Source organism: Arvicola amphibius, chromosome 12, assembly GCF_903992535.2.
Source record: "Arvicola amphibius chromosome 12, mArvAmp1.2, whole genome shotgun sequence".
Classification (NCBI taxonomy): domain Eukaryota; kingdom Metazoa; phylum Chordata; class Mammalia; order Rodentia; family Cricetidae; genus Arvicola; species Arvicola amphibius.
In genome coordinates this window covers 109,013,929-109,038,952 of record NC_052058.2, presented here as the reverse complement: position 1 = coordinate 109,038,952, position 25,024 = coordinate 109,013,929, and the positions used below count along the sequence as shown (strand labels likewise).

Here is a 25,024-nt window from a genome sequence, read left to right as displayed (position 1 = left end):
TGGGAGCTCAGTCCGGTGCTCCAATGTGGGGCTCAGTCATTTTCTTCCATCTATCGCCAGGTGGAGGTTCTATGGTGATATGCAAGAAATTCATCAGTATGGCTATAGGAACTGGCCTTTTCAGGCTCCCTCTCCTCAGCTGCCCAAGGAACTAGCTGGGGGTGTCTCCCTGGAAACCTAGGAACCTCTCTAGGGTCAAGTCTCTTGACAACCCTCAGATGGCTCTCTAAATTAAGATATATGCTTTCCTGATCCCATATCCACCCTTCCTATATCCCAAGCATCCCATTCCTCCGAGCTCCCCCCATTCTCCCCTTCAAGCTTTTCTCTCCCCATCTACCCTTGGCCCCGTCTCGCCCCACCCTCAAGTTCCCAATTTTTGCCCGGCGATCGTGTCTACTTCCAATATCCAGGAGGATTACTATATATTTTTGGGGGGGTTCACCTTCTTATTATCTTCTCAAGGATCCCGTTTTATAGGCTCGATGTCCTTTAATTATGGCTAGAAACTGATTATGAGTGAGTACATCCCATGTTCATCTTTTTGGGTCTGGGTTACCTCACTCAGAATAGTGTTTTCTATTTCCATCCATTTGCCTGCAAAATTCAAGATGTCATTGTTTTTTACCGCTGAATAGTACTCTAACATGTATATATTTCACAGTTTCTTCATCCATTCTTCCACTGAAGGGCATCTAGGTTGTTTCCAGGATCTGGCTATTACAAATAATGCTGCTATGAACATAGTTGAGCAAATGCTTTTGTAGTATGATTGGGCATCTCTTGGGTAGATTCCCAATAGTGGAATTGCTGGGTCCTGGGGTAGGTTGATCCCGAATTTCCTGAGAAACCGCCACACTGCTTTCCTAAGTGGTTGCACAAGTGTGCATTCCCACCAGCAATGGATGAGTGTACCCCTTACCCTACAACCTCTCCAGCAAAGGTTATCATTGGTGTTTTGGATTTTAGCCAATCTGACAGGTGTAAAAGGATATCTCAAAGTTGTTTTGATTTGCATTTCTCTGATAGCTAAGGAGGTTGATTGTTATTTTTGTTTCGGTACAGTCTCTCATATAGCCCAGACTTCATTTGAACTTGCACTGTATCCAAAGATAGCCTTGTGTTCCTGATCCCTGTTCTCTTTGCCTCCAAGTCCTGTGATTGCAGGTTTGTGCCGTTATCTCTGGCCTAGGCACAGGTCTTTACCATATTCTAGCAGTGCCAAGCTAAAGACCAAACCTTTAAAACCTGGGCCTTTGGGGGCTACTTAACACCTAAGCTATGCCAGTCTTCAAAGACTATTTGCAAATCTGTGTTCCAGGGGTTAGAACCTCACCCTCAGGTCGTGGGGTTCACAGTGTGACTCCCAACAGAGGGTGGTAGCTCATGTTTGTCATCAGTTTAGCCTTGCCAAGAATTAATCTGCCATTCTCTATAATTACATGAACTCTTAACTGGTATCTAGGGTTTGCATGCTTCTGCCAGGCTCTGTATCGATGCTGGAAAATAGATAGTGCCTGCCGTCAATGGACTCAAAGCCCAGTGCGGACATAGAGAGATTGCAGAAGAAATAAACAAGAACAAAACCTGCTGAAGAGCATGCTAAGAACTGATCCTATAGCATGAGCGAAGCCAACCCTTTAATAGGTGGAAATTTATACTGACTGTAATTAAATATGGCAAGGCGTTGTCAGGAAGAGGCTTTGTTCTTACTCGGAAAAGAATGTGATACAGACATGCAAGAAATGCAGAAAGGCTTTGCTCAACACACTTGTGAGGCCGCGAAAACCACCAGTGCGCCTACTCACATTAAGTAGTGCCCGTGCAGTCCTGTGGTCAGAGTGCTACAGACAGGTCTGAAACGGCAGAGTGGGGCGGTAGGACCAGCAACAGCAGCTGACAGTTTCTATGGACACCTCCAAGGTGAAATCTACTAGGAAGTAGGCAGTGTAGTACCATCAGTTCAGGGGAGCACCAGCTGAGAGAGGGACAGGAGAGCCAGCAGTTGGGGCTGAGAGGAACAGACTTCAAGGGACAGCTACTGGAGCAGAGAGAGAAACCACCTTTAATGTTGATTTTGGGTTATTACTCCTGGAAGGTATTTTTTTTTTCAGTAAATGAGAGAAATCTGCATTTGAAATGAAGCATCCCCAAGTATTTCTGTTTTTAATAATGCCTTGTGATGACTTCTGGTTTTAGCCAAGCAGGGAAAAAGTGTGACCATGTGTTTATTTTGTTGTTGTTCATTGCTGTTGACTTGCTTTACCCTTTCTGTTCCCGGTGACCTGCCCATTGGCTCCCAGCTCTTCCTTCTCCTTCTTCTCCTCCTATTTTTCCTCCTCTTCCTCTTCCTCCTCCTTCTCTTCTTTCTTTCTTTTTTTAAAATTCAGGATCTCATTTTGTAGCCAGGACTGACTTCTAACTTTTATCCTATCCTGCGTCTACATCCTGAGTACTAGTATTTTATGCAGGTACCATGACATGTCTCTTCTTTTCTTTTGACTTTTCAAAGATGTCTGGTATACATATGTATGTCTGTGTGTGGGTATGCAAGTGCACATGTGAATGCAGGTACCCACAGAGTCCAGAAGATGGTATCTGATTCCTTGTAGCTGTAGTTATATATGATCTTGTGAACTACTTAATATGAGTGCTGGGAATTAAACTCAGGTCGTCTGGAAGAGCAGCTAATGCCCATAGCCACTGAATTATCTCTCCATCCCTTTATCTCTTCTTAAAAAGTTATTTATTTATTTATTTATTTGTCTGTGTGTGAGTGTGTGTGTGTGTGTGTGTGTGTGTGTATGTGTGTGTGTGTATGAGCACACACCACAGGGAAAGTGGTGTTCAGAGGACAGCCATTAGGAATCTGTTCCTTTCTTCCACCATGTGGGTTTAGGGCTAGAACTCAGGTTGTCAGGCTTAGCAACAAGTGTAATTCTGTGCTAAATCATCTCACTGGTCCTTAGAAGAAAGACTAGATCTACATATCAGAGAAAACATGTGATTATGTTTCTGAGTCTGACTTATATCTTTTAACATATTCTTAAGTTTCATCCATTTTTCTGCAAATGACATGATTTCATTCTTCTTTATGGCCGACTAACACTGTTTTATATATGTAACACATTTTGTATGTAAATCAATCAGTTGTTGATTGGGCCCTTAAACTGATTCCATAATTTGACTGTTGTGAATAGCTCCCTGATAGAACAGATGCATTAGTATCTGAGTTGAATACTTTTTTTTCAGAACCTCCATGATGATTTCTATAGGAGATCTATTTTATTTGCACCAGCCATGTATGAGTTCCCACAGCTGATTCTCTGCATCCTGACCAGCATTATTGTTTTATGTCTTAATGATGCTAACCATCCTGACTAGAGTGGGAAGGACTCTATATATAGTTTTTGTTTTTAAGATTCATTTTTAATCCTGTGTGTGTGTATGCATGTGTGCATGTGTGCCACATGTATGTAGGTACCTAAGGATGCCAGAAGAGGGTGTTGGGGCAGATACTGCTACTCAGCTGGCTTTCTCCTTTTGTGTTTTTAATCCTTCCCAGGCCCCTAGCCTATATGTGGCACTGGTATGACCCATATTCGAGAGTGAGTCCTCCCCCATCAGTTCTCACTCTGTGTGTCCATCTATATCTTTCTGACTCTGACTCTGTCTCTATCCACACTGCCTCTGTCAGATGGCCTCACAGATCCACTCAAGTCTCCTAAATGATTCCAAATAGAAGATTACAGTAATGATGTCAACTCATTTCAAAAGTCGGGATGGATGGCCAAGGTCTTCCTCCCCCTTGCTAGTATTTGAGAACACATGTCTACTCCTGAAATGTTCTCTTCCATGTGTTAAGTTGTGTGGCTGCCTTAGCCCTTGCTAAAGTTGACTTTTGTTTTTTCAATTAAAAGGGTTTTTTGATTTTTATATTTTTTATTACTTTTATTGATATATATATATATATATATATATATATTTCTCCACTCCCCTCACTTCCTACCTCCTCACATGCTACCCACTCCCATGATCTGCATGCTCCCAATTTACTCAGGAGATCTTGTCTTTTTCTAATTTCCACGTAGATTAGATCCATATATGTCTCTCTTAGTGTCCTCTTTGTTGTCTAGGTTCTCTGAGATTGTGAATTGTACACTGGTTTTTCTTTGCTTTGTGTTTAAAAGCCACTTATGAGTATTATATTTGTCTTTCAGGGTCTGGATTACCTCATTAAATATGATGTTTTCTAGATATATCCATTTGCCCTCAGATTTCAAGATGTCATTATTTTGTTTCACTGTATAATACTCCATTGTGTAAATGTACCACATCTTCTTTATCCATTCCCAAGTAGAGGGACATCTAGGATGTTTTCTTCCCAAAAGTTGTGATCTACCGAACTCAGTGGCAAACTGCTTCCTGCTGTATGGGGGACTGTTAATCATGGTGGTCTTTCATGGTGTATCCTGTGTGTTGGCTTATCTTAGTCAGCTGTTGGATGAACTAATTTTTTGAAGGTGTTTACAGTGATCTTTCAGGAGGGCATGATCTATCAAACCATATTTGTCTAGAAGCAATTCACAGGTTCTCATCTTCTGTGAAGACAAAAGAAGAACCTCTTTTCCAAAGCACCATATCCATAAACTCAAATTTTGAAGTCAGATACCTATATAATATACATGCTGATTTAGGTTAGCAGCCCATACAATGAAATATCTTTCTGTACTTAGCTCCTTCACAGTTAAAAAATTGAATGAAAACACAATAATATATATAATTCAGACTCTCTGTGAATTTTCCATTTTTACATGGCTTATTTTTCTTTACTCCTTTTAATCTATAATTATCTGTACTCTGTCTCTTTAAAGACTTTACCCTTTCTTTTTTAAAGCATTAACTTTATTTTATGACTTTCGATACTTTTTTCCTTCTCTCTCCTAAGCCTACATACATTTATCCAACACTGTGACACATTTAGAGGTCATTTATGTCTGAATCTGTCCTATTACAAGTCTGTAATTCTTTACTGTCCAGGAATACTTCTTACAATGCTAAGAGCTTCTTAAACACCTAAGTTGCACCATTAGTAGGGGTAATACGATAGTATCTGTTTTCCTGCCCAGTCTAACACTTAAGCTGAGCTGTTACTATGATAAATACAGTAGTTCATGCTTGGAGTTCTGCACAGTTCAGCATGGCAGAGCCACTTATGCTTCTGAGCTGCTTGTGCTTCTGAGCGGCACACACCGTCCCATTTCCAGGCACACAGTGAGTCCAAGTTTCAAGCAAGCCATAGCACTTTACTCACAAACCCCATCCAAATGCTTTGTCTCCCGCAAGAGCCAGAGATCACGCTGGTAGCATAGCCCAGAAAGCTGGCATTTTAAAACTGCTCGGATTTTTTTTCTTTTGCTATGACTGAGTCAGGAAAAACTCTCTTAAAGGAGCTGTGGCATGCCACCAGCAAACAGCAAAAAGCTGTGTTAAACCTTGTATTTTTTGTTTAAAATTAAACTCTCTCGGGTTTTTAAGTGGATTTAGTCCATCATGTTGACGCCAATTGTTGCAAGGAAGAGGGCCGCTTGTTCATCCATGATGCCTAGCTAGCTTAGCCCTGAAATAACCACACAGAAACTGTGTTCATTAAATCACTGCTTGGCCTATTAGCTCTAACATCTTATTGGCTAACTCTTACACCTTAGTTTAGCCCATTTCTATTAACCTATGTATCACCATGTGGCAGTGGCTTATCAGGAAAGATTCGGCATGTCTGATTCTGGTGGCTCCATGGTGTCTTTCTGACTCTGCTTTCTTCCCCCCAGCAATCAGTTCTGTCTTCTCTACCTACCTAAGTTCTGCCCTGTTAGGGCAAAGAAGTTTCTTTATTCATTAACCAATACTAGCAAAGCACAGCAGGGACTCCCTCCAAGGAAGATTGCCCTTCCCATTACCAGCTGCAGCGTTTGGAAAAGTGAACCCTGTACCTCGCCTGGACATCACAGTGGAACTGACCCTGATGGTGGAGGTATGGGTGTGCTAGCACCGATGCAGTGGGGAGAGCTGTCCCCATTTCTCATCAGTCATATGGTGGCATGGCTAAGGGAGAGTCATCCCCCTTCTTCCCGTCCCTCTTCAATGCCTGAGGCAGGTAGAAGAGCTGACTCTGAGGTCATAAGAGCAAGAGACCTGTGTTGAGTCAGCCCCAACATGTAGTGTGTCACACAGAGAATCTTTCCATCTCTTTTCTTCCATGAATACTCCTTCCTCTATCATACATGTTTGAAATGGTTAAAATTGTAAAATAAGTTAATATGTGCCAAGAAAAGTATACAGCTCGTAGCTCCTTTAACTCAAAATAATAGCTATAGTAGTTCTCCTCTGAAGGATAAAACTCCCATTTCCTCTGTCCTTCACCTCAGTTCCTATGTCTGCCAGCCTTTATTGTCATGGTGTTGAATTACCAGAGAAACAACGGAAAGGCTTGCAGTGTTAGAGGGTTCAGCTCATGACCTGCTAGCATGGTGGAGCAAAGATGTTATCTCTTGGTGACCAGGAAGGAGAGGGAGAGAGAAAGAATGAGAATATTTAAGCATGAGAATGACTAAGGAGCTCAAGACAAATATCTTTTAAATGCGTAATTCTAGTGACCTGCTTTGTCTAACTAGGCTTCATCTCCTAGTTGCCTATTCATTTATGAACTTATGAATGGCATTGATGAAGTTAGTACCCTCAAGATTCAGTCACTTCTTCATAGATATGCCATATTGCAACCAAATCTTTACCACAGTAGCCTTTCAGGGGAGGTACATTTGTCCAAACCATAAGAATAAAACCATTGCTTGATTAGTTTTTGCACACTGAATATAGTACCAGTCATGATGCCATTTGTGAGTTTGGTTTTACTGTCTTTTTTGGGGTAAGCCTGTGTTTAGAAACCCTGGGTTCAGGAGGCTTTATATTCAGGGAGGCACAAAGAGTGATGGCTGACTAGAGGCTGTGTCCCAACTCCAGGTTGCCACTGATCTCTGGTTTGTTTCTGCTGCTGCAGTGTGGCCTCACTGCAGCCTGCTTGCAAGTTTGGTTTCTTATCTGTAGCTTTTCTCCCAGCGACTCCTGAGAATCAGTTCTCACCCTGTGTGCATCCTAGCACTGGTGGAGCTCCTGGCTTCTTATGAACCTTGCTCTTAAATAACTTCTTTCCTGTCTCCACAAATGGCCCTCCTTGTCCCTCCCTGTCACCAGGACCTTTGCCCACTCCCTTTTTTTTTAAAATGAGTTTTCCAAATTGTATCATATCCTGTGGTGTGGTATGTAGTGTTTTTTATGAAAGCTCCTGTTTTTAACTTTCCTTGAAATTGTACCTCAGAATTTGTTTTAGGATAGTATAGTCTAAGTCTTTCTTGGGTCTGGAGAAATGGCTCAGGCATTAAGAGTGCTGGTTACTTTTCCATAGAACCTGGGTTCATTTCCCAGTGGCACTTTGTGCAACCCTGCTTCCAGGAGATCTGACACCATCTTCTGGCCTGTGTTGGCACTACACATATGGTGAACATACATACATGCTGGCCAAACTCCCATACATAATACAAATTATAAAATATATATATATATATACATATATTATTTGCATGTATATATACATACATATATACACACATATACATACAAATAATAAAATCTCAAAAATAAGTCATTCTAAGTCTGTTTTAAAGAATCCACAATTAAATATATCCAGGCGACATTTGCAGCCACAGAGTTTAATTTTTACCTCTCTGGTCTCATAGGATTGCTGACGTCCCCACAGATTTTACTTTATGTCTGGCAGTATCTGTACATTAAACTGTCAGCTTCTTGCCTTGTCCCCAAAATAGAAATGTTTTCATAAGACTTACACTTGCAGAAAGTTCTCTTTTTTCTTTGCTTTCCATCTCTCTAGGCTCTTAGCCCTTTCGTTCTTGATTGTCTTCGCACTTATAAATTGAATTTTAATTTAATTTAAAATTTACCACACTTTCTTGTTTCTGACGGCTATACTGATATTCCAAAATTCACTGACAGCCTGAAGCTGTGGTTAAATTCATCATTTTAAGGATTTTATTTAACCTTGTTAGTAAAATGTTAAGGAGAAAAATAGTATATGCACACATTTCAAATTATAGATAAAAATGTCTCCTTTTCTGCCCAGTCTTCCAATATTAGTAATTTTCTCTAAGGAAAGTTGTCGCTTGTTATGCCTTTCCATATATGGTATATGTAGATAATACATATGTTGTAGAATATTATTTCAATGAATCCTATAGTATATTAGGCTCTGTTCTGTAATATATAGGTTCTATTCCTCTAGAGAACACATAGACTGTTAAACAGGATTTGATAGTCTGGCTTACAGAATGTGGGCTAGAGAGTCTCGTCAGTGATAGTTTCCATAGTGGAGAGGCAAAGATACCCCTTATCTGCTTAGTCCATGAAACTGGAGGTCTCAGCATTTCCAATCCCATCTCTAAGAAAGCTTAGAAACTCTGGAGAGTTATTTGCATGTGGTAGGAGCTAGAGCTTGACTGAGAGGAGGACAGCAGTGGCAATGGCAGTAGCCATGCTTCCTTAGAAATTAAAGCAAGGTGGGTGACATTGCTTTGTTCTTTATGTCCCTGACATACATTGGAAGGTACCATTCACTTTGAGGGAAGACCTTCACCCTCATTTAATTTTTTTTTTTTTTTTTTTTTTTTTTTTTTTTTTTGGTTTTTCGAGACAGGGTTTCTCTGTGGCTTTGGAGCCTGTCCTGGAACTAGCTCTTGTAGACCAGGCTGGTCTCGAACTCACAGAGATCTGCCTGCCTCTGCCTCCCACCCAGATTTTATGCCTTAGATCAGTGGTGCTCAGTCTTCGTAATGCTGGAACTCTATAGTACTCACATTGCAATGACTCCCAATCATAAAATTATTTTGTTGTTACATCATAACTGTGATTTGGCTAGTTATTAATTATAAATATCTGATATATAAGATATCTTATATGCACCTCCCTAAGGGGTCATGACCCACAGGTTGAGAACTGCAGTCTCAGGTAGCTCTACATGCTGACCATCCAGATAAACCATAGCTTGAGCATGCCACACACTTTTGATATTTCTAAACATATGTTGTCCTTCCCCTACTCCTGTGTCTTTATTCAGGTGTCCCTCACATACTGTAATGAACCACGGATACTTATTGAAAATGTTTCTTTTATTCTTTTTAATTTTCATCTTTTTTAACTTAATTTATCAGATCCTTAGTATTTTTAGAATGATAATGTAACTATACCATTCTTTCATTTTTTCCTATTTAAAGGCCTACAGCATTTTAATAGCTTTATAAACAAAGCTAAACAAACCAAACAAATATGCTCGAGTCTCACTCTGTGACTCATTTGTGTCTGATCCCGAATGTGAAGCTAAGGATGGTCCCAAACCTGAGATCCTTTGCCCCCTGAGAGCTAAAGGCATGTGCTACTTACTACAACAGACTCTTTGATAGAATTTAATCTTACCCATTAAGATTTATTGATTCATTCTGTGTGCTTAGTACTTTGCTAAGTATTATGGTGAAGTTTAATGGACGTATAAGACATTATCTTGATCCACATGTGGCTAAGATGTAACTGAATGTGAATAAACTGATTATTAACCCACAGTAAAGTGGTAATGGTGTGAGGAAAGGTTTGGAATGGGCCATAAAGATTTGATTTTAGAAAGCATAAAGATCTTTATGGACAAGAACTCAGATGTAAGTGCAAGATAGATGACAAATGAAAAATGGAGTGTGTGTGTGTGTGTGTGTGTGTGTGTGTGTGTGTCTGGAATCACGAGTAATTAAGAGGAGTAGAAGTAGTGTAGGGAGCTTAGAGCTTCGAATTGAAGAAGTAGATCAAAGTAGCCATATCAATTGTGAGGAAGTTGGTGGAGGCAGTCAGTATTTGTTGAAGGAGAGAGGGCCTGCTTTTTGTCCTGGCTGCTCGGCTAGCTTACACATGAAATAACCACACAGAAATTGTCTTAATTAAATTACTGCTTGACCCATTAGCTCTAGCCTCCTGTTGGCTAACTCTCAAATCTTGATTTAACCCATTTCTAATAATCTGTATATCACCACAATGCCGTGGCTTACCAGGAAAGATTCAGCATGTCTGACCTGGCAGCTCCATGGCCGTTCTCTCTCTCTCTCTCTCTCTCTCTCTCTCTCTCTCTCTCTCTCTCTCTCTCTCTCTCTCTCTCTCTCTCTCTCTCTCGATGCTTTCTTCCTCCCAGCATTCAGTTCTGTCTTCTCCACCTACCTAAGTTCTGCTCTATTACCAGGCCCAAAGCAGTTTCTTTATTAACTAATGAAAGCAACACAAATACAGAAGGACCTCCTACACCAAGTATTTACCTTCAGAGTAGATCAGAGCAAGGAAGAAGAGGTCAGCTATAAGGCTTTTATTTGGCAAATTCAGTACTATCTGTACTCTTGGCTCAATAATTCAAGGTTTCCAGGAAAACATTCCAAATGTTTGGTGTTCAAAAGCATAGAAAAATGGACCAAAGTGACATTTTAAAGTAAAAATTTCACTTTCTATTCCTGCCTGTGACACCTTTTCTTTACAAATTAAATTCTGTGGAGGGTGAGGATGGGAGGATAGTGGGTTCTTCTGCGATCAGAAACGTGAGAGCCCTTGATTGGGTTCCTTTCAGTTGAATGAGCTAAGAGATCTTAGAATCAGAACAGATGGTTTTTTCTGTTAAGTTTCTTTGTATTAGTTTTAATTATGTGTCAATGGGTGTGTGTGTGTGTGTGTGTGTGTGTGTGTGTGTGTGTGTGTGTGTGAGTGTGTGTGTGTGCACGTGTGTTTATGCGTGCATGTGAGTTCAGTGCCTGTGGAGGCCAGAACGTTAGATTCCCAGAGTTGCAGTTACAGGTAGTTGCAAGCCAGCTAACATGGATGCTAGGAACTGAACTCAGGTCCTCTGGAAGAGCAGCAAGTCTCTTAACCCTGAGTCATCTCAGCCCCTCAACCCAATTCTTAATCATTATTCCTGTAGAGTGCAAGAAATTTTATAGGTAGTCTTCTGTGGTTCATGAATATTTTTGGAAAAACATGCAAGGTTTGAAATTATGTGTATTTTCTAGAAAAGAGTCTCAAGTTCTAAAATGAACTTCAGACCATCCCACCTCAAATTATTTAAAAGATTTACTTCTCATCAGAGTTGGGAAATCACTAACTAGAAAGAAGACAAATGGTTATGGTATGTTGACCATATACAGTTGTCCTAGTCTTTGTCATACGTCATGCAACTTTCAGTGCCTGAGTAACTTTTTATGCATTGTCAAGATTTGATTATACTCATGTTTGGAATGGAGACTTAGTTCAGCATTATGTATTCAAATTTGCACTTAGACATACTTATTCATTTTATAAAGGTGATTGTTCTGATGACATTTGTTGCTTTCTTTATTCTGTAATGTTAATAATGCCTTTGGGCTTATATAGCTTTGAGTTATTCTCTATTCTGTCTTGTCTCTCTGAATACATTGTAGTGCAAGAATGCTGAATAGGTTCAAATTATTCATTACCTCCTTTTGTTGGTTAGGCTCTCCTGGCTTAGTATGGATTCTTAGCCCCTGTTTTGATAAGGCATAAAAAGCACACTTGATGAGTTACCATGCTACCCTATCTTTGTGACTAGTATACACACAGGAAGGCTTAGTGATGGAACTCAGTGGCCTAGTAATTACTCATCAGCGGGGCTATTGCTTATCATATCTAAGGCTTTCTGTTTGATTCCTAGCACTACCAAAAAAAATTAAAAATAAAAGGATATTTGGGATATAATATTTTTCTTGGAGGCATTCAGATAGCTAGCAACTATACACTTTAACCTATTGTTTTCTTTCTTTTCTATTTTTATTTGGTTTTGTTTTCTCAATTTTTACCATCTTATTTTCAAATAAGAATAAAAATCATAAAATGATAGAAACCAAATGAGGAAACACTAAAACTATTTTTTCCTTCTATAGGTTGCTCTCTGATTCTCAGCAGCTGGATATTTTAAGAAAAGCAAGGTCTTATATAAAGCAAGAAAAATTTGATGAAGTAGTAAGTATATGGGCACTTGTAGTCAGGGCAGGGTAAAATATATGTGAGGAGCACATCAGGCAGACTGGAGATTTCCTGAGGAGCCTTTAGCCTTAGACATGCTTCTTATTTCAGGCAGTCTGTGACTGCAGTTTTCTAGTTTGACTTTAGAAAGGAACTGTATTGCTGTTTTTGTTTGTTTGCTGTTTGTTTTTCCAATAAAAAAACAAATTTCAAGTAATTATCATTCCCTTATGAGGGTGCAGAGCACCACATTTGCCATTTACACTATCACACTGAAGCATTTATCTAATTATTCTCTATCAATAAAGAATTGGGTGTCATATATCAGGGTGAGAACCTGAACGATCAGAGAAGTGGAGAAGCCACCAGTGATTTTTTTTTCCATTCCTCCATCAAAAACTTCCTGTCTCCTATTTGTCCTCAATCCAAGACCTCTATGGTTAATTTTGGTAAACTAGTGGTTAACTCTGGCCTCTGACTCAACGTAGATGGAAGTTTCTGTCCTGCCCGGTCCCGTAGCCATTCACTCCCAACAAAACACACAGAGGTTTATATTAATTATAAACTGGTTTGCCTGTTAGCTTAGGCTTATTATTAGCTAACTCTTACATCTTGAATTAACCCATAATTTTTATCTGTGTTGAGTCTTGTGGCTTGGTACCTTACTCAGTAAGGCATTCTCATCTGGCTTACTCTCCATCTGGCTGGTGACTGCAGACTGAGCCTTTTCTCTGGTCCTGCAGCAATTCAGTCCCAAAGAAATACACAGAGGTCTAACTCAATTATAAACTGTTTGGCATATTAGCTTGGGCTTCTTATTAACTTTTATAACTTACATTAACCCATAATTCTTGTCTGTGTTAGCCATGTGACTTAGTACTTTTTTCTGTGAGGCATTCTTATCTTGCTTCTGTGTCTGGGTGATGACTGCAGACTGAACCTTTCCTCTTCCCAGAATTCTCCTACTCTGGTCAACCCGCCTATACTTCTTGCCTGGTTACTGGCTAATTGGTGTTTTATTAAGCCAATAGAAGAGACAAATCTTTACAGGGTACAAGAGTATTATCCTACAGCAACTCTGAGCAAACTTAATTGTCAGAATGCAATCAAACATCACACATTTCCCCTTTTTGTCTAAATAAAAAGGTTTAAGTAGCATAGTAAAACTATAATAAGTATGATAACTATATTCAAACATATACAGGTAAGAATTACATTAACAATGTCTAGTACATTTGCATTTGACAATTTCAGAGAAAATACTCCATTATCTATCCTATTTTGGTGAGTCTAAAAATTTTTTTACCTAATTCACATTGCATCCTAACTTGCATTACCAACCCAAAACCTTTCTATGTCTTTCAACTTTATAAACTTTACAGCTCTTTTGTGAGGTTTTTTTTTTTTTCAGAAAAATAATACCTGAGCAAAACAAACAACTTCCAAAGCTAAGAAATGACAGAAACAGCTGACTGCTAGATCAGTCATCCACAGTTCCTCTGTAATGTTGGGGAATCTATCTTTGGCCTACAGGCCTAGAACATTTGAAAGACGTTTCTGTGAAGCAGGAATTTTGAAGGACTGTCTCACCTTGTCTTGGCAAAGTTCTGCAGTCACTTGCTTTTGTGTCCTGCTTGTCCAGTTTGGCCAGCATTCTATCAGCAGTCAAGGCAAGGACAGTTTCTTGCCTGGTAGCTTACTTTGCCCAAAGAAAGTAAACTCCATATGGAATTTCTTTGATGCCCATTATCTTTTTTGAAGTAGATTGGTACTGCCAGGAAGAGACATGTCTCACTGCCATAAAAAAAAAACTGTTATTAAAACATCTTAAATGTTTCCATTTCTGTAGACCTCTCAAGTATTTGAAGACTACATATCTATCTAAAATATATCTCTGTTTGACCTTGAAAACATGACATGCCTGCAAGTTTGACTGTAATAGGTGACTAACTACTAACCTGCATTTCTTTATCCTAAATAGTTTGTAATAATAACTTTCAAGGACTAGAAATTTATATTACATTGTTAAATGAGCTGCATAGATATAATACCTTAAGCCAGAGCAGAAATGTATGTTCAGTATGTTCTAACAAAAATAACCTTAAATTTGTATCAATATACAAAATATCTTAAACAAGAGTAGAGACATATACACAGTATAACAAAAATAACCTCAAATTTATATCATTATATAAAAATCTGTACCAATATAAAGTATTTAAGAGTAGTAGTTGATTTTTTCGTTAAAAGTAGATTCACTTATCTACCCTATCATTTCTATATCCCTCTTTTTTCTTTTCAGAATGAGATCCCTGACTCTAGTGTCCTTTGTTCAGCTTTTTTTTTCCTGACCATTACTAATAACAACTGTAACCAACCCCAAATGATAATATCCATAACCCACTGAATGACAGAAAACCATCAACTCCACCACTTGGGAATGTGGCTGTCATATTCTCTAGATTGCATCCTTCAGTCTGGAGGGTGACAGCATATCTAGGAAACCGTGATAAAATTGAAATAATGGTCAAGTCCTGGGAGAGCTAGCTGTGTCATTTGTTGACAGTCTCTGTGTAATGGGAAAGTGTAGGGATGGTATAGTCATGAGACTGAACCATCACAGCTAACCTTGAGATTGTCCAAAGCTTATCTTTGGGTTCTATTAGTCAACTTAGATGTGTTACCACAATCCAGGTGCATTCATTGTGTGGGGCCCAATAAACTTTTGGAGACTTTAGAGGTCACTGTTAGGAATGTTCATGGTTCACTGTAGAAAACGTAGAACATTTTAAGTGCCATGTGCAGCAGATCATGGAGAGGTTAAAGGAACACACTTGTTAAGTACATACAGAATACAAAAACTTAATTCCTGCTTACCTGACAGAGACACAAACCCCAAATCATGTAGGGGAAACTAGATTAAGCCTTTTTCTCAAATTTGTTGGTACCCTATATGACCATTAATATTATGACAAAAGGTATACACACACACACACACACACACACACACACACACACACATCTCTTTTTGGTTTTGTTTTTTGAGACAGGGTTTCTTTGTAACTCTGGAACCTGTCCTGGAACTAGCTCTTGTAGACCAGAGTGGCCTGAAACTCATAGAGATCCACCTGTCTCTGACACCCCAAGAGCTGGGATTAATGGCATGTACCACCCTCCTTTTTCAAAACAGAAGCTCTAAATCTAATCTTTGTTTAGCTTTCTTCCTGACTATTATCCATATAACTTATAGCCAACACTCCAAACAAAGACAAACATCCATATTCTATTTTGGAGGAATGTGGGAGTAGTTTTTGAGGCTCCTTCCTGCTATTTTATAATTTTTTAATTATGATTTTAAATTTTAGACTTCCTTTGGTAGTATTTGTACCCAGGGCTTCTCATATGCTAGGCAAGCACTCTACCACTAAACTACATACTCAGTTCACTAAACTATTGCTCTTTTCTAATATTTTGTAATTTTGGTGATATTTTATAGTAGATTTGCATAATATGATATGAAAGTAAAATATAATGCATATGCACACATGTTTACATATATACATACATATAGGCATTTCCTTTATTTGGTCTAATGCTAAAGAACCTTTGTTTCCTGTATGTGTAATCTGAGGACCACTTCTGCATATTGAATACTTTCAAACACAGCATAGATTACAGACAGTTTCCATTAAAATGCCCTATCTTAACAAATTGTTTTATTTTGAGACTTTTTTTCATGTTTTGCAACAAGAGCCTCACGGTTGAAATCCGTTCTTAATCCTCCCATCTGTAGTTACTCCCGCTTAGTGTTTTGATTCTGTGGACCGACAGGAAGCTTGACTTCTATTGTTTCACTGCAAGTTCTACTTATGTCTTGTCCCCCTAGGTCTCCCTCTGTGAGGAGCTGATAGATCTTGCATTGAAAGGATTGTCCTATTATCACACTTATGACAGATTCTTTTTGGGCATCAGTGTTGCTGTTGGTTTTGTGGGATGGACATCTTATGCCTCTTTGTTAATCCTCAAGTCTCATTCTAATCTCACAAGAAGTGCTAGGACGGAAGTTAAGGTAAGTCTGGACAATGTAACAAAGATTGAGATGACGGTATCAAAGTCACCAGGAATAAGGTTTAAGAAACTGAATCAAATCATGTATAGTGGGTTCATAGAATATGTAAATGTAAGAGTAACTGAACTGATGTGTCTGTCCTTTGCTTCCTTTTGTATTGGCTATGTTTTCTGTTACATCTGTTTTATTGGTGGCTAAGAGGGTGCATTGGTCACATTGCTCTGTAACTTAAGAGAAGCATAAAGAAATGCATATGAATAATTAAGTTCTTCTGTAGTCTTAATGATGCCGAGTTCTGTTTTCTTAAAATAACTACTCATTGCAAGTGTTCCGCATACTTCTAGACAGGTCATTAGGAACTGCTGCGGGGACCTAGAAAAATGCTCAGAGGTGGAAAGTGCTTACTGCTCTTGCTGAGGACCTGGTTTTGGTTCCTAGATCCCATATCATGTGGCACACAATCACCTGTAACTTCAGTTCCAGGGATTCTGATGGACCCTGGTGTCCCTGGGCATCTGATTACACGTGACGCATAAATTCATGCATGTATATACCCATGCACCTTAATAGAAATAATAAATAAATCTTAAAAAACAAAAACCACTCAAAGCCAGACGCGGTAGCACACACCCTTCATCACAGTGCTCAGGAGACAGGGGCAGGTGGATTTCTAAGTTCAAGGTCATCCTCTTCTACACAGCAAGTTCCAGGACAGTCTGGGCCACACAGGAAACCCTGTCTCAAAAACCAGAAAAACCCAAGGCAGTATATTTATCATTATCTCATATTGAAAGCTAGACATTCCAATATTAATTAATTAATATTAAACAATTAATATAATATTTATGCTTCTCTGACTTTATTCCTCTTTCAACTTTCTGATACTATAAATTCCCAGAATGTTTTCTTTTCCTTGTTTTGAGAATGCAAGTCTAGCTTGCTATGCTTTCAATGAAAGGAAGAGGTCAAACTTCTAAACAAGTGCTGTGATCCTTTAATACAGTTCCTCATGTTGTGGTGACTCCAAACCATAAAATTCTTTTCTTTGCTACTTCATAACTGTAATTTCACTACTGTTACAAATTGTGATGTAAATATCTGTGCTTTCTGATTATCTTAAGCGACCTCTTTGAAAGAGTCATTATAATTAACTCCCCAAAGGGGTCCTGACCCGCAGGTTGGAAAGCACTGCTCTGACTAGACTCTAACAGTACATACTTGGTTTTATTGCATTAGAACATTTCTCTGTCTTAAAGTTTATTTCTGACTATCATTTACCAGGCAGAGTATCCAACCTCCATTTCCTAAACTTCATTCTCTCTAATGATTATTACCATGTCGAAATCCTCTAGAAAGGAATGTATTCTGCTAGTATATTTTTAATAATAATCATTATTATTATATTATACCACATTTCTAGTGGTAACTTTTACTATTTTACATTTTGTCTATAATGTAAGGAGAAGAACATTATTGCTTAATTTCAATTCTTTATAGTTCTGTAACACATCTTGTATAATTTCTTCCAAGTAATTTTAATTATTCCAGTGTATTTGAAGTTGACTGTAAAGGGGATTATTTTCTACATGTTAGAGAAATACACAGAAATGATTATGTTTTGATAATGGAGAGATGCATCTAAGAATTCTACTGAGTCCTTGAAATATATTCTGCCTTCTTTGCCTCTAACTGTGCCCTGTAACTTCTCTTCGCAAAAGATGAGACTGAGCTGAGGGAATTAGCTAACTTGGTAACAGCCTCCCAGACAGGGTGTGGGGGACTGAGGTCTAGGCCAGAGACTCTCGTTTCTGCTCCTCTCGCTGTTCAGAACATTAGAAAAGAAGATATGATACTTCTGTTAATGTGTCAAGAATTCGTAGTTGATAGTTCTTTTTGCTTATTAATTGAGTGTATAGAACAAGGCTAGGTATTCTATAGAGAAATATGATGGTCAGATTTTACCATGGAAAATCTTGCTATTAAAGTAGGTAAGAAACACATATGGGGGGAGAAGTCGCGTTAAGGAGCAGAGCATTTTGTTCCTCTCTCAGAATGAATGGAAACCAGAAACTGGAGGCTTGTAACCAAGACAGGCAGGATTTCGTCCAGCACTTCTCCCAGATTGTCAAGGTGCTGACTGAGGACGAGCTAGGCCACCCGGAGACAGGCGATGCCATTGCCCGGCTCAAGGAGGTCTTGGAGTACAATGCTGTGGGAGGCAAATACAATCGGGGTTTGACTGTACTCCAAGCCTTCCGGGAGCTGGTGGAGCCAAGGAAACAGGATGCCGAGAGTCTGCAGCGGGCCCTGACCGTGTGCTGGTGTGTAGAACTGCTCCAGGCTTTCCTCCTTGTGGCAGATGACATCATGGATTCTTCGCTCACTCGCGGCGGACAGATCTGCTGGTACCAGAAGCCAGGCATAGGCTTGGATGCCATCAATGATGCTCTGCTTCTGGAAGACTGCATCTACCGCCTGCTGAAGTTGTACTGCAGGGAGCAGCCCTACTACCTGAACCTGCTGGAGCTCTTTCTGCAGAGCTCCTATCAGACAGAGATTGGGCAGACCCTTGACCTTATTACAGCAACCCAGGGCCATGTGGATCTTGGTAGATACACTGAAAAGAGGTACAAATCTATTGTCAAGTACAAGACGGCTTTCTATTCTTTCTACCTGCCTGTCGCGGCCGCCATGTACATGGCAGGCATTGATGGGGAGAAGGAACATGCTAATGCCATGAAGATCCTGCTGGAGATGGGCGAGTTCTTTCAGATCCAGGATGACTACCTTGATCTCTTCGGGGACCCCAGTGTGACTGGAAAGGTCGGCACTGACATCCAGGACAACAAATGCAGCTGGCTGGTGGTTCAGTGTCTGCTCCCAGCCACTCTGCAACAGCGTCAGATCTTAGAGGAGAAATATGGGCAGAAGGACCCAGAGAAGGTGGCACAGGTGAAAGCGCTGTATGAAGCGCTGGATCTGCCAGCTGTGTTCTTAAAGTACGAGGAAGACAGCTACAGCCGCCTCAAGAGCCTCGTGGAACAGTACTCTGCACCGCTGCCCCCAGCCATCTTCCTGGAACTAGCAAAGAATATCTACAAGCGGAAAAAGTGATCAAGATAGCAAAGGCTTTGAGGGAGGGATCTCAATAAATTATTGTACAGCAAAAAAAAAAAAAAAAGAAAGAAAGAAAGAAACACACATGGCCACACTCCATGATATCGGTCACTGCATATCATACTACAAATGGCAGCCTTAAAATGTGTCTAATATGATACTGCAAGAAATGCCATATTTTAAATAAAAGGCAATCCATCATAATGATAATGGGGAAAAAGTAAGTCCCGTTGTGAGCTTATTTTTATTTACCTGTGTGTATGTGTATAGGAGGATATCTGAACATGAGTGAGGGTACCTATGGAAGTGAGAGACATCAGATCAGTAGCTAGAGTTACAGGTGGTTGAAAACCATCTAGAATGGGTGCTGGTATCTGAACTTGGGTCCTCTGCAAGAGCAATATACATTCCATCTTTTACAAGTAAACCTTACCCTGAATGCTTGCTTTATGAATGTTAAGTTTACTCTCACTGCAACTTTGTTGGTTATGATTCTTATAATATGGAGGGAGATTGATGGCTTAGATAATTCTGCCATATTGTATCAACTCTAGAAAGTCTAAATGTTTTTTAGACACTCTCATATCTTATCTTTCACTTATTATTATAGTATTTATTTCAGAAAGTGTGAGTTATAATCTTTACAATCAATTGTAGTCTAGATCCTTTCAATTTTTAGAGATCATATTTTTCCATATCCATTTGAATTTGACCATATATCCCCCATCATTTTGCTTTGGGACCTTCACTGGTATCTCTTACATCTTTATTTCTTGTGCTGCTGATTGAGAGATTCTATAATTGCTGAAACTAATACAAAAAAGAATAAAAATAAAAATAATAGCCATCATTTAGTAAGTGGCAATAATGTTCTAGTTACTTTGTTAAGCCCTGTGGAATCTGATTTCTTACTATTGATGAGTTAGTATACATTTATTGTCCCCATATTATGGGTAGAACAAAACTTTGTCTAAGGAAAGCTTTGTGCTTTGGACTGATCCCTCCCACATTAGCGGCTACTCAGGAAAATGCTGTGCAGGCATACTCACAAGCCAGTCTGACGAGCAGTTCCTCAGTTGAGGTTCCCTCCTCCCAGGTGTGTAAAGTTGACAACCACCATCACCCGTCACAATGTCATAGCCATTTATGAACTTGAACCTGAGCTCTTAGCTACAATGCTGTTTCAGCCTTTTTTACATTGATAGCCTGACTTATCCTTGATTCTTTCTTCATAATATTTTATGCCAGTAGAGAAAAACATCAAAAAGAGATGGGACATATTTAATATTTTCTTCTTTTTCCCTAAATTTGTGTGTTTCCATAAAGAGACTCTTAATTCTCACTACATTTACAAAAGAGCACTTACCCCCCCCCCCATTCTTTCTTCTCTCTAGGCATACTTAATATCATCTGAAGGAGCTTAATGTACTTTGTATCATTTTGTAATCACTGCTTCAGACCCTAGAAGTCATTATTATGTTCCCTTAAACGTGCCCCCTTTCCAGTTCTTGGATGGTGTCCCTGACCCTTGCACTTACACCTGGGCCAGAGCATCAAGAGGCCTTGGGAGTCTGTGATGTATGCACTATGGGGCATTGCTTCTTTCGCAGGTGGCTGAGGACAGTGGATGTAACTGAAGGGTCCAACTGTGTTTAGGCAGTGAGAGAGAGAGGCAAATGGGCAACACGGCAGGTTGGAGCTTGATAGAAAGTTTATTTTCAAATGAAGAACGGTTTCTTGTGTGATAAATAGGTCCTTGTGAGCTAGCCATAGAAGCCAGTCAAGACTTAAAAAAACTGTTTCTAAGAGCAACTATGCTCAGAGTTCTGAATGAGTTATTTACAAAGCAACTTTGGGACCATTGCCAGTCTGCAGCTGAGAATTACTTGACAGTAGCCATTCTAGGATAGCCAGTTTCTTTTCAGATATGCTATTACCCTCAAATGATAGATTTTTCATTTTCAAAGAATTGTAAATAATCATCTACTGGAACAAACATTGGAAGAAAATACTTTTCCCTTTATAAAATCTTAACAACTATTAATCAGTGAGGGTTTCAATGTATTTGAGTGTTCCGTTTCATTTTCAGAAGCCACACCGTCTTCTGCCATGTAGCTTTGTAGCTATTGGTGTTGTAGTGGCATGCTTTCTGCTGATCCAAGCCTGTCCCTGGACTTACTATGTGTATTGCTTGCTGCCGGTGCCAATATGGTATGCAGTTCTAAGAGAGTAAGTATCATATCTTTTTCCTTGTTTTCCACTTCACTGGCAGTTAATTCTGTATTTAAAATGCATTAGGTTTTGTAGATGAATTTTTCTTTGGACCACCAACTCACAGAAAATGACATAGAGACTTAATTTTCCTTGGCGTCCCCCAAAAAGCCTGTCCTTCCACTCTGCCAAAACAGAAAAAGCCACACCACTTAAAACCCCTCCCTATTCTTTCTGATGCTTCTGGCTTTCCCTCCTAGGTGCCCTCTGATGTTGTATGATTACTTTCTGTCAACTAGTTGCTAACTCAAGACTCCTGACCCAATTAATTTTATTAATTTATTTAATTAATAATTTTAATAATTAATAAATAATTAATGTTTATTAATTAAATAAATAAATAGAAATTAATTTTATCTAATTAATGCAAATGCAAATTCAGGTTCACAGTGTGATTGAATATCCCCCAACATAATTTCTATAACACAATTCATAAAAGATGGCTATAATACTCTTAGATGTCCAAACACTCTCATTTTGTTTACAACTGCGTAATGTTGCATATTAAACATCCTTTTTGTCTCACATTTGATTTCACCTGTATTGCTTTGAGTAAGCAGTGAGCCTGTTCTTTTCTTTGAGTAGTCTTCAAGCAAAAATATAGTTGATATTACTGTGCTGTGTCATGAGCACCTTGCATCTAGAATTTGTTTTACCTCGTATTTCAGAATATCTTCATGTGTTTTCTTTCCATACACTTTACTTCTTTCTTAGCCATCAAGTAAGTGAAACTGTAATTATATCGCATCTATTAATGTGTACTCACATGTGGTGTGGTTCTGTCTTTATGTACTTCTTGATGGTTTAAAAGTGGACTCTTGCTATTACATTCAACCTGGAAAGGAAGGCACTCAGTCAGGTTCCAAACACTTTTAAAGGCATCTTTAAGGTGGCATAACAGGCTGGGTGTGATCATGTGTGCTGTGATCCTGATACTGGGAAGACAGGAGCAGGACAGTCGGGGTTCCTAGGTCTGGCTTTATAGGAAAAGGCTTCCTAAAAAGAAAAACAATACAAAACAAACAAACAAAAAAAAAAAAACAAAGGAACTATCTAAACATATATGTCCTGACACTATACGTTTTTATTATAATTTTTGTTGATTGTAGCTTTGTCTTCTATCTTCTAAAAGATATGTTTTAAAATATTGAGACATTAAAATACAAGAAGTAAAATATGGAAATGCTTCAGATATCTTTAAATATAAGGGAAAAAGACACTGAGCAAAGAACATACTGACTTCACCATCTAAAAGGAATAAGGCTGTTGGTTTGCTTAGGCTTTTTTTTTCCGAGACATGGTTTCTCTGTAGCTTTAGAGCCTGTCTTGGAACTCACTCTGTAGACCAGGCTGGCCTCGAACTCACAGAGATCTGCCTGCCTCTGCCTCATGAGTGCTGGGATCAAAGGCGTGCGCCACCACCACCCAGCACTTAGTTAGCTTACAGTTTTGTTTTGTTTCTGACATCATTTCTCTGGTTTCATAATTTTCTAAAAGGTTTGCTAGGCAGGAAGAAAATTCTGCTCTACTAGAACCCCTTCTGAATTATTAAATAGCTTAATTGTAATATATGTATATTTAAAATTTAAGGGAACGTGATTTTGCAGTTATATTTTATTGCATTCTTTTAATAGGTTTCATAGAAAATAAAGCATAAAAAGTGAGTTTTCAAGCTGGCTAGATTACTCCATGGGTCAAGGCCCCCATGGTAAAAGGAACAGATTCCTGCAGGTTCTTCTCTGACCTCCACATGCACTCTGTGGAACGCACATCCACACACATATACACACACAATAAGTAAATAAAAATGGAATATCTAACCCATTTTTCTGGAGTAAAACCCTCCAAAATGACTTCATTTAATTTTTTGTGCTTTTTTGCTTATTCACAGGGGAAAACAAAAGAGATATTCTGCTTGTGGTACTGACTTTTCTTTCTCAGGTGGCTACTTAGTGGTGTGATAATGTTCTATTCAGCAGCCATTGTTTTCCATCAGAGAAAGGTCATAAACCCAATGACACTGGCCTTTTATAATTACCTACTTAATGTTCTACAAATGCTAAAGTTTTTCTTCTCAGTAATGAAATGTAAAATGTAGTCAAGTATGTAATACATTTTTGGCGGTTATAAATTCTCAATTACAATTAGTGTACAATTAATGACATCTTAAATTGGGTTTGGAAAGGTTATTTGGTTATTTTGGTTAAAAAGTGCAATTAAGCTGGGAGTAGTGGTGCATATCTGTAATCCCATCTCTGCAGGAGGCTAGGGCACAAAAACTGGCCTGAATGACTAAATGAAGTTTAAATGAAAATGCTGGGATTTTAGCTTAGCGTCAGGGTGGATGTCTTGCATGTGGAAAGCCCTAGGTTTAGTTCTCTGTGCTGAAAATAAGTCAGTAAGTGCACTTAAGACTTTCACTACTAAGACTGTGGCGGGAGCCCAGGGGTAGATACAGGGTTATCCAGGTGAGTTTTATTATTTTCTTTCATTTTGCATACATTTGGGTTCATTTTATTTTCTTTCTGGTTTATCTTTAATGCATATACCTTTGTTTAAACTAGATCATACAAGAATGATTTATTGAGCCTGACAGTGGTAGTCCATTCCTTTAATCCTAACTCTTGGGAGGTAGAGGCAGGTGGATCTCTGTGAGTTCGAGGCCAGCCTGGTCTACAGAGCTAGTTCCAGGAAAGTCAAGACTACACAGAGAAACCCTGTCTCGAAATGCAAAACAAAACAAAACAAAATACTTTATTGTCATTAATATATATAGAATCCAAGCAAGTGCTTTTCATCATTTCCTCCCAAATACTTACAGTTTTCTACCAATAAAAGTAAGCAAAGCCATGAAACAAATTGCTACAGTTTATCTTAAATTTTAAATAATTTATGAGTGGGAATTTCTGGGACTTTTAGCTTTGAGCACTTTTTATTTTTTGGCATTATGTTGCTTGTTTTAAAATGCTTTGCAAATTAGAAGTAATCATTTTGTAAATCATCTCAAACAGATATCAAGTTATTCAAGACCTGGTTGTCTCCCTGTTGACTTTTCCTCTGAGCCACGTTGTTGCCTGCTTGCTTGTCTTTATCTTGGGAATTGAAGTACTGGTAAGTACCCGCCTAGTCTGCATCTCCAGGTGTCTTGCGTTTTCATACTGGTCTTACGTGACCTCACTCTTCATTTTCTTGGCAATATATCACCAGGTTTTCAGTTTCTTCTACCGCTACATGCTGACAGCCGGACTGATTGTGTTTGCAGGTTGGCCATTTCTCACTCAGCTGTGGGCCCGAGCAAAGGTATAAGTACTCATGTTGACAGCACAGACTGGTAATTACTTTGTGTTGATATGTGTTTGGCTCAAAGACTTGTTTATTTTCAGACAAAGGCGTGGAATGTAGCCTCATAAACAGCCAGGTCCTTTGGACGGGAGGGCTGACATC

The 25,024-nt window shown here is 39.0% G+C and overlaps 2 protein-coding genes across 4 annotated transcripts in view; both read left to right on the top strand.

The window, feature by feature from the left end:
* Pign (phosphatidylinositol glycan anchor biosynthesis class N) overlaps positions 1-25,024 on the top strand; it is a 133,327-nt gene that overhangs the window by 53,574 nt on the left and 54,729 nt on the right. For all 3 annotated transcript variants that reach the window (XM_038349342.2, XM_038349341.1, XM_038349344.1), the window contains 5 exons: positions 12,042-12,120; positions 16,010-16,192; positions 21,399-21,538; positions 24,592-24,691; positions 24,788-24,880. In XM_038349342.2, coding sequence (XP_038205270.1) covers positions 12,042-12,120; positions 16,010-16,192; positions 21,399-21,538; positions 24,592-24,691; positions 24,788-24,880 — 595 coding nt within the window. The remainder of the gene's footprint in view (positions 1-12,041; positions 12,121-16,009; positions 16,193-21,398; positions 21,539-24,591; positions 24,692-24,787; positions 24,881-25,024) is intronic.
* Positions 18,205-19,306, top strand: LOC119827564 (farnesyl pyrophosphate synthase-like). Its single transcript, XM_038349345.1, has one exon. The coding sequence runs from the start codon at positions 18,245-18,247 to the stop codon at positions 19,304-19,306; it is 1,062 nt and encodes a 353-aa protein (XP_038205273.1). The 5' UTR covers positions 18,205-18,244.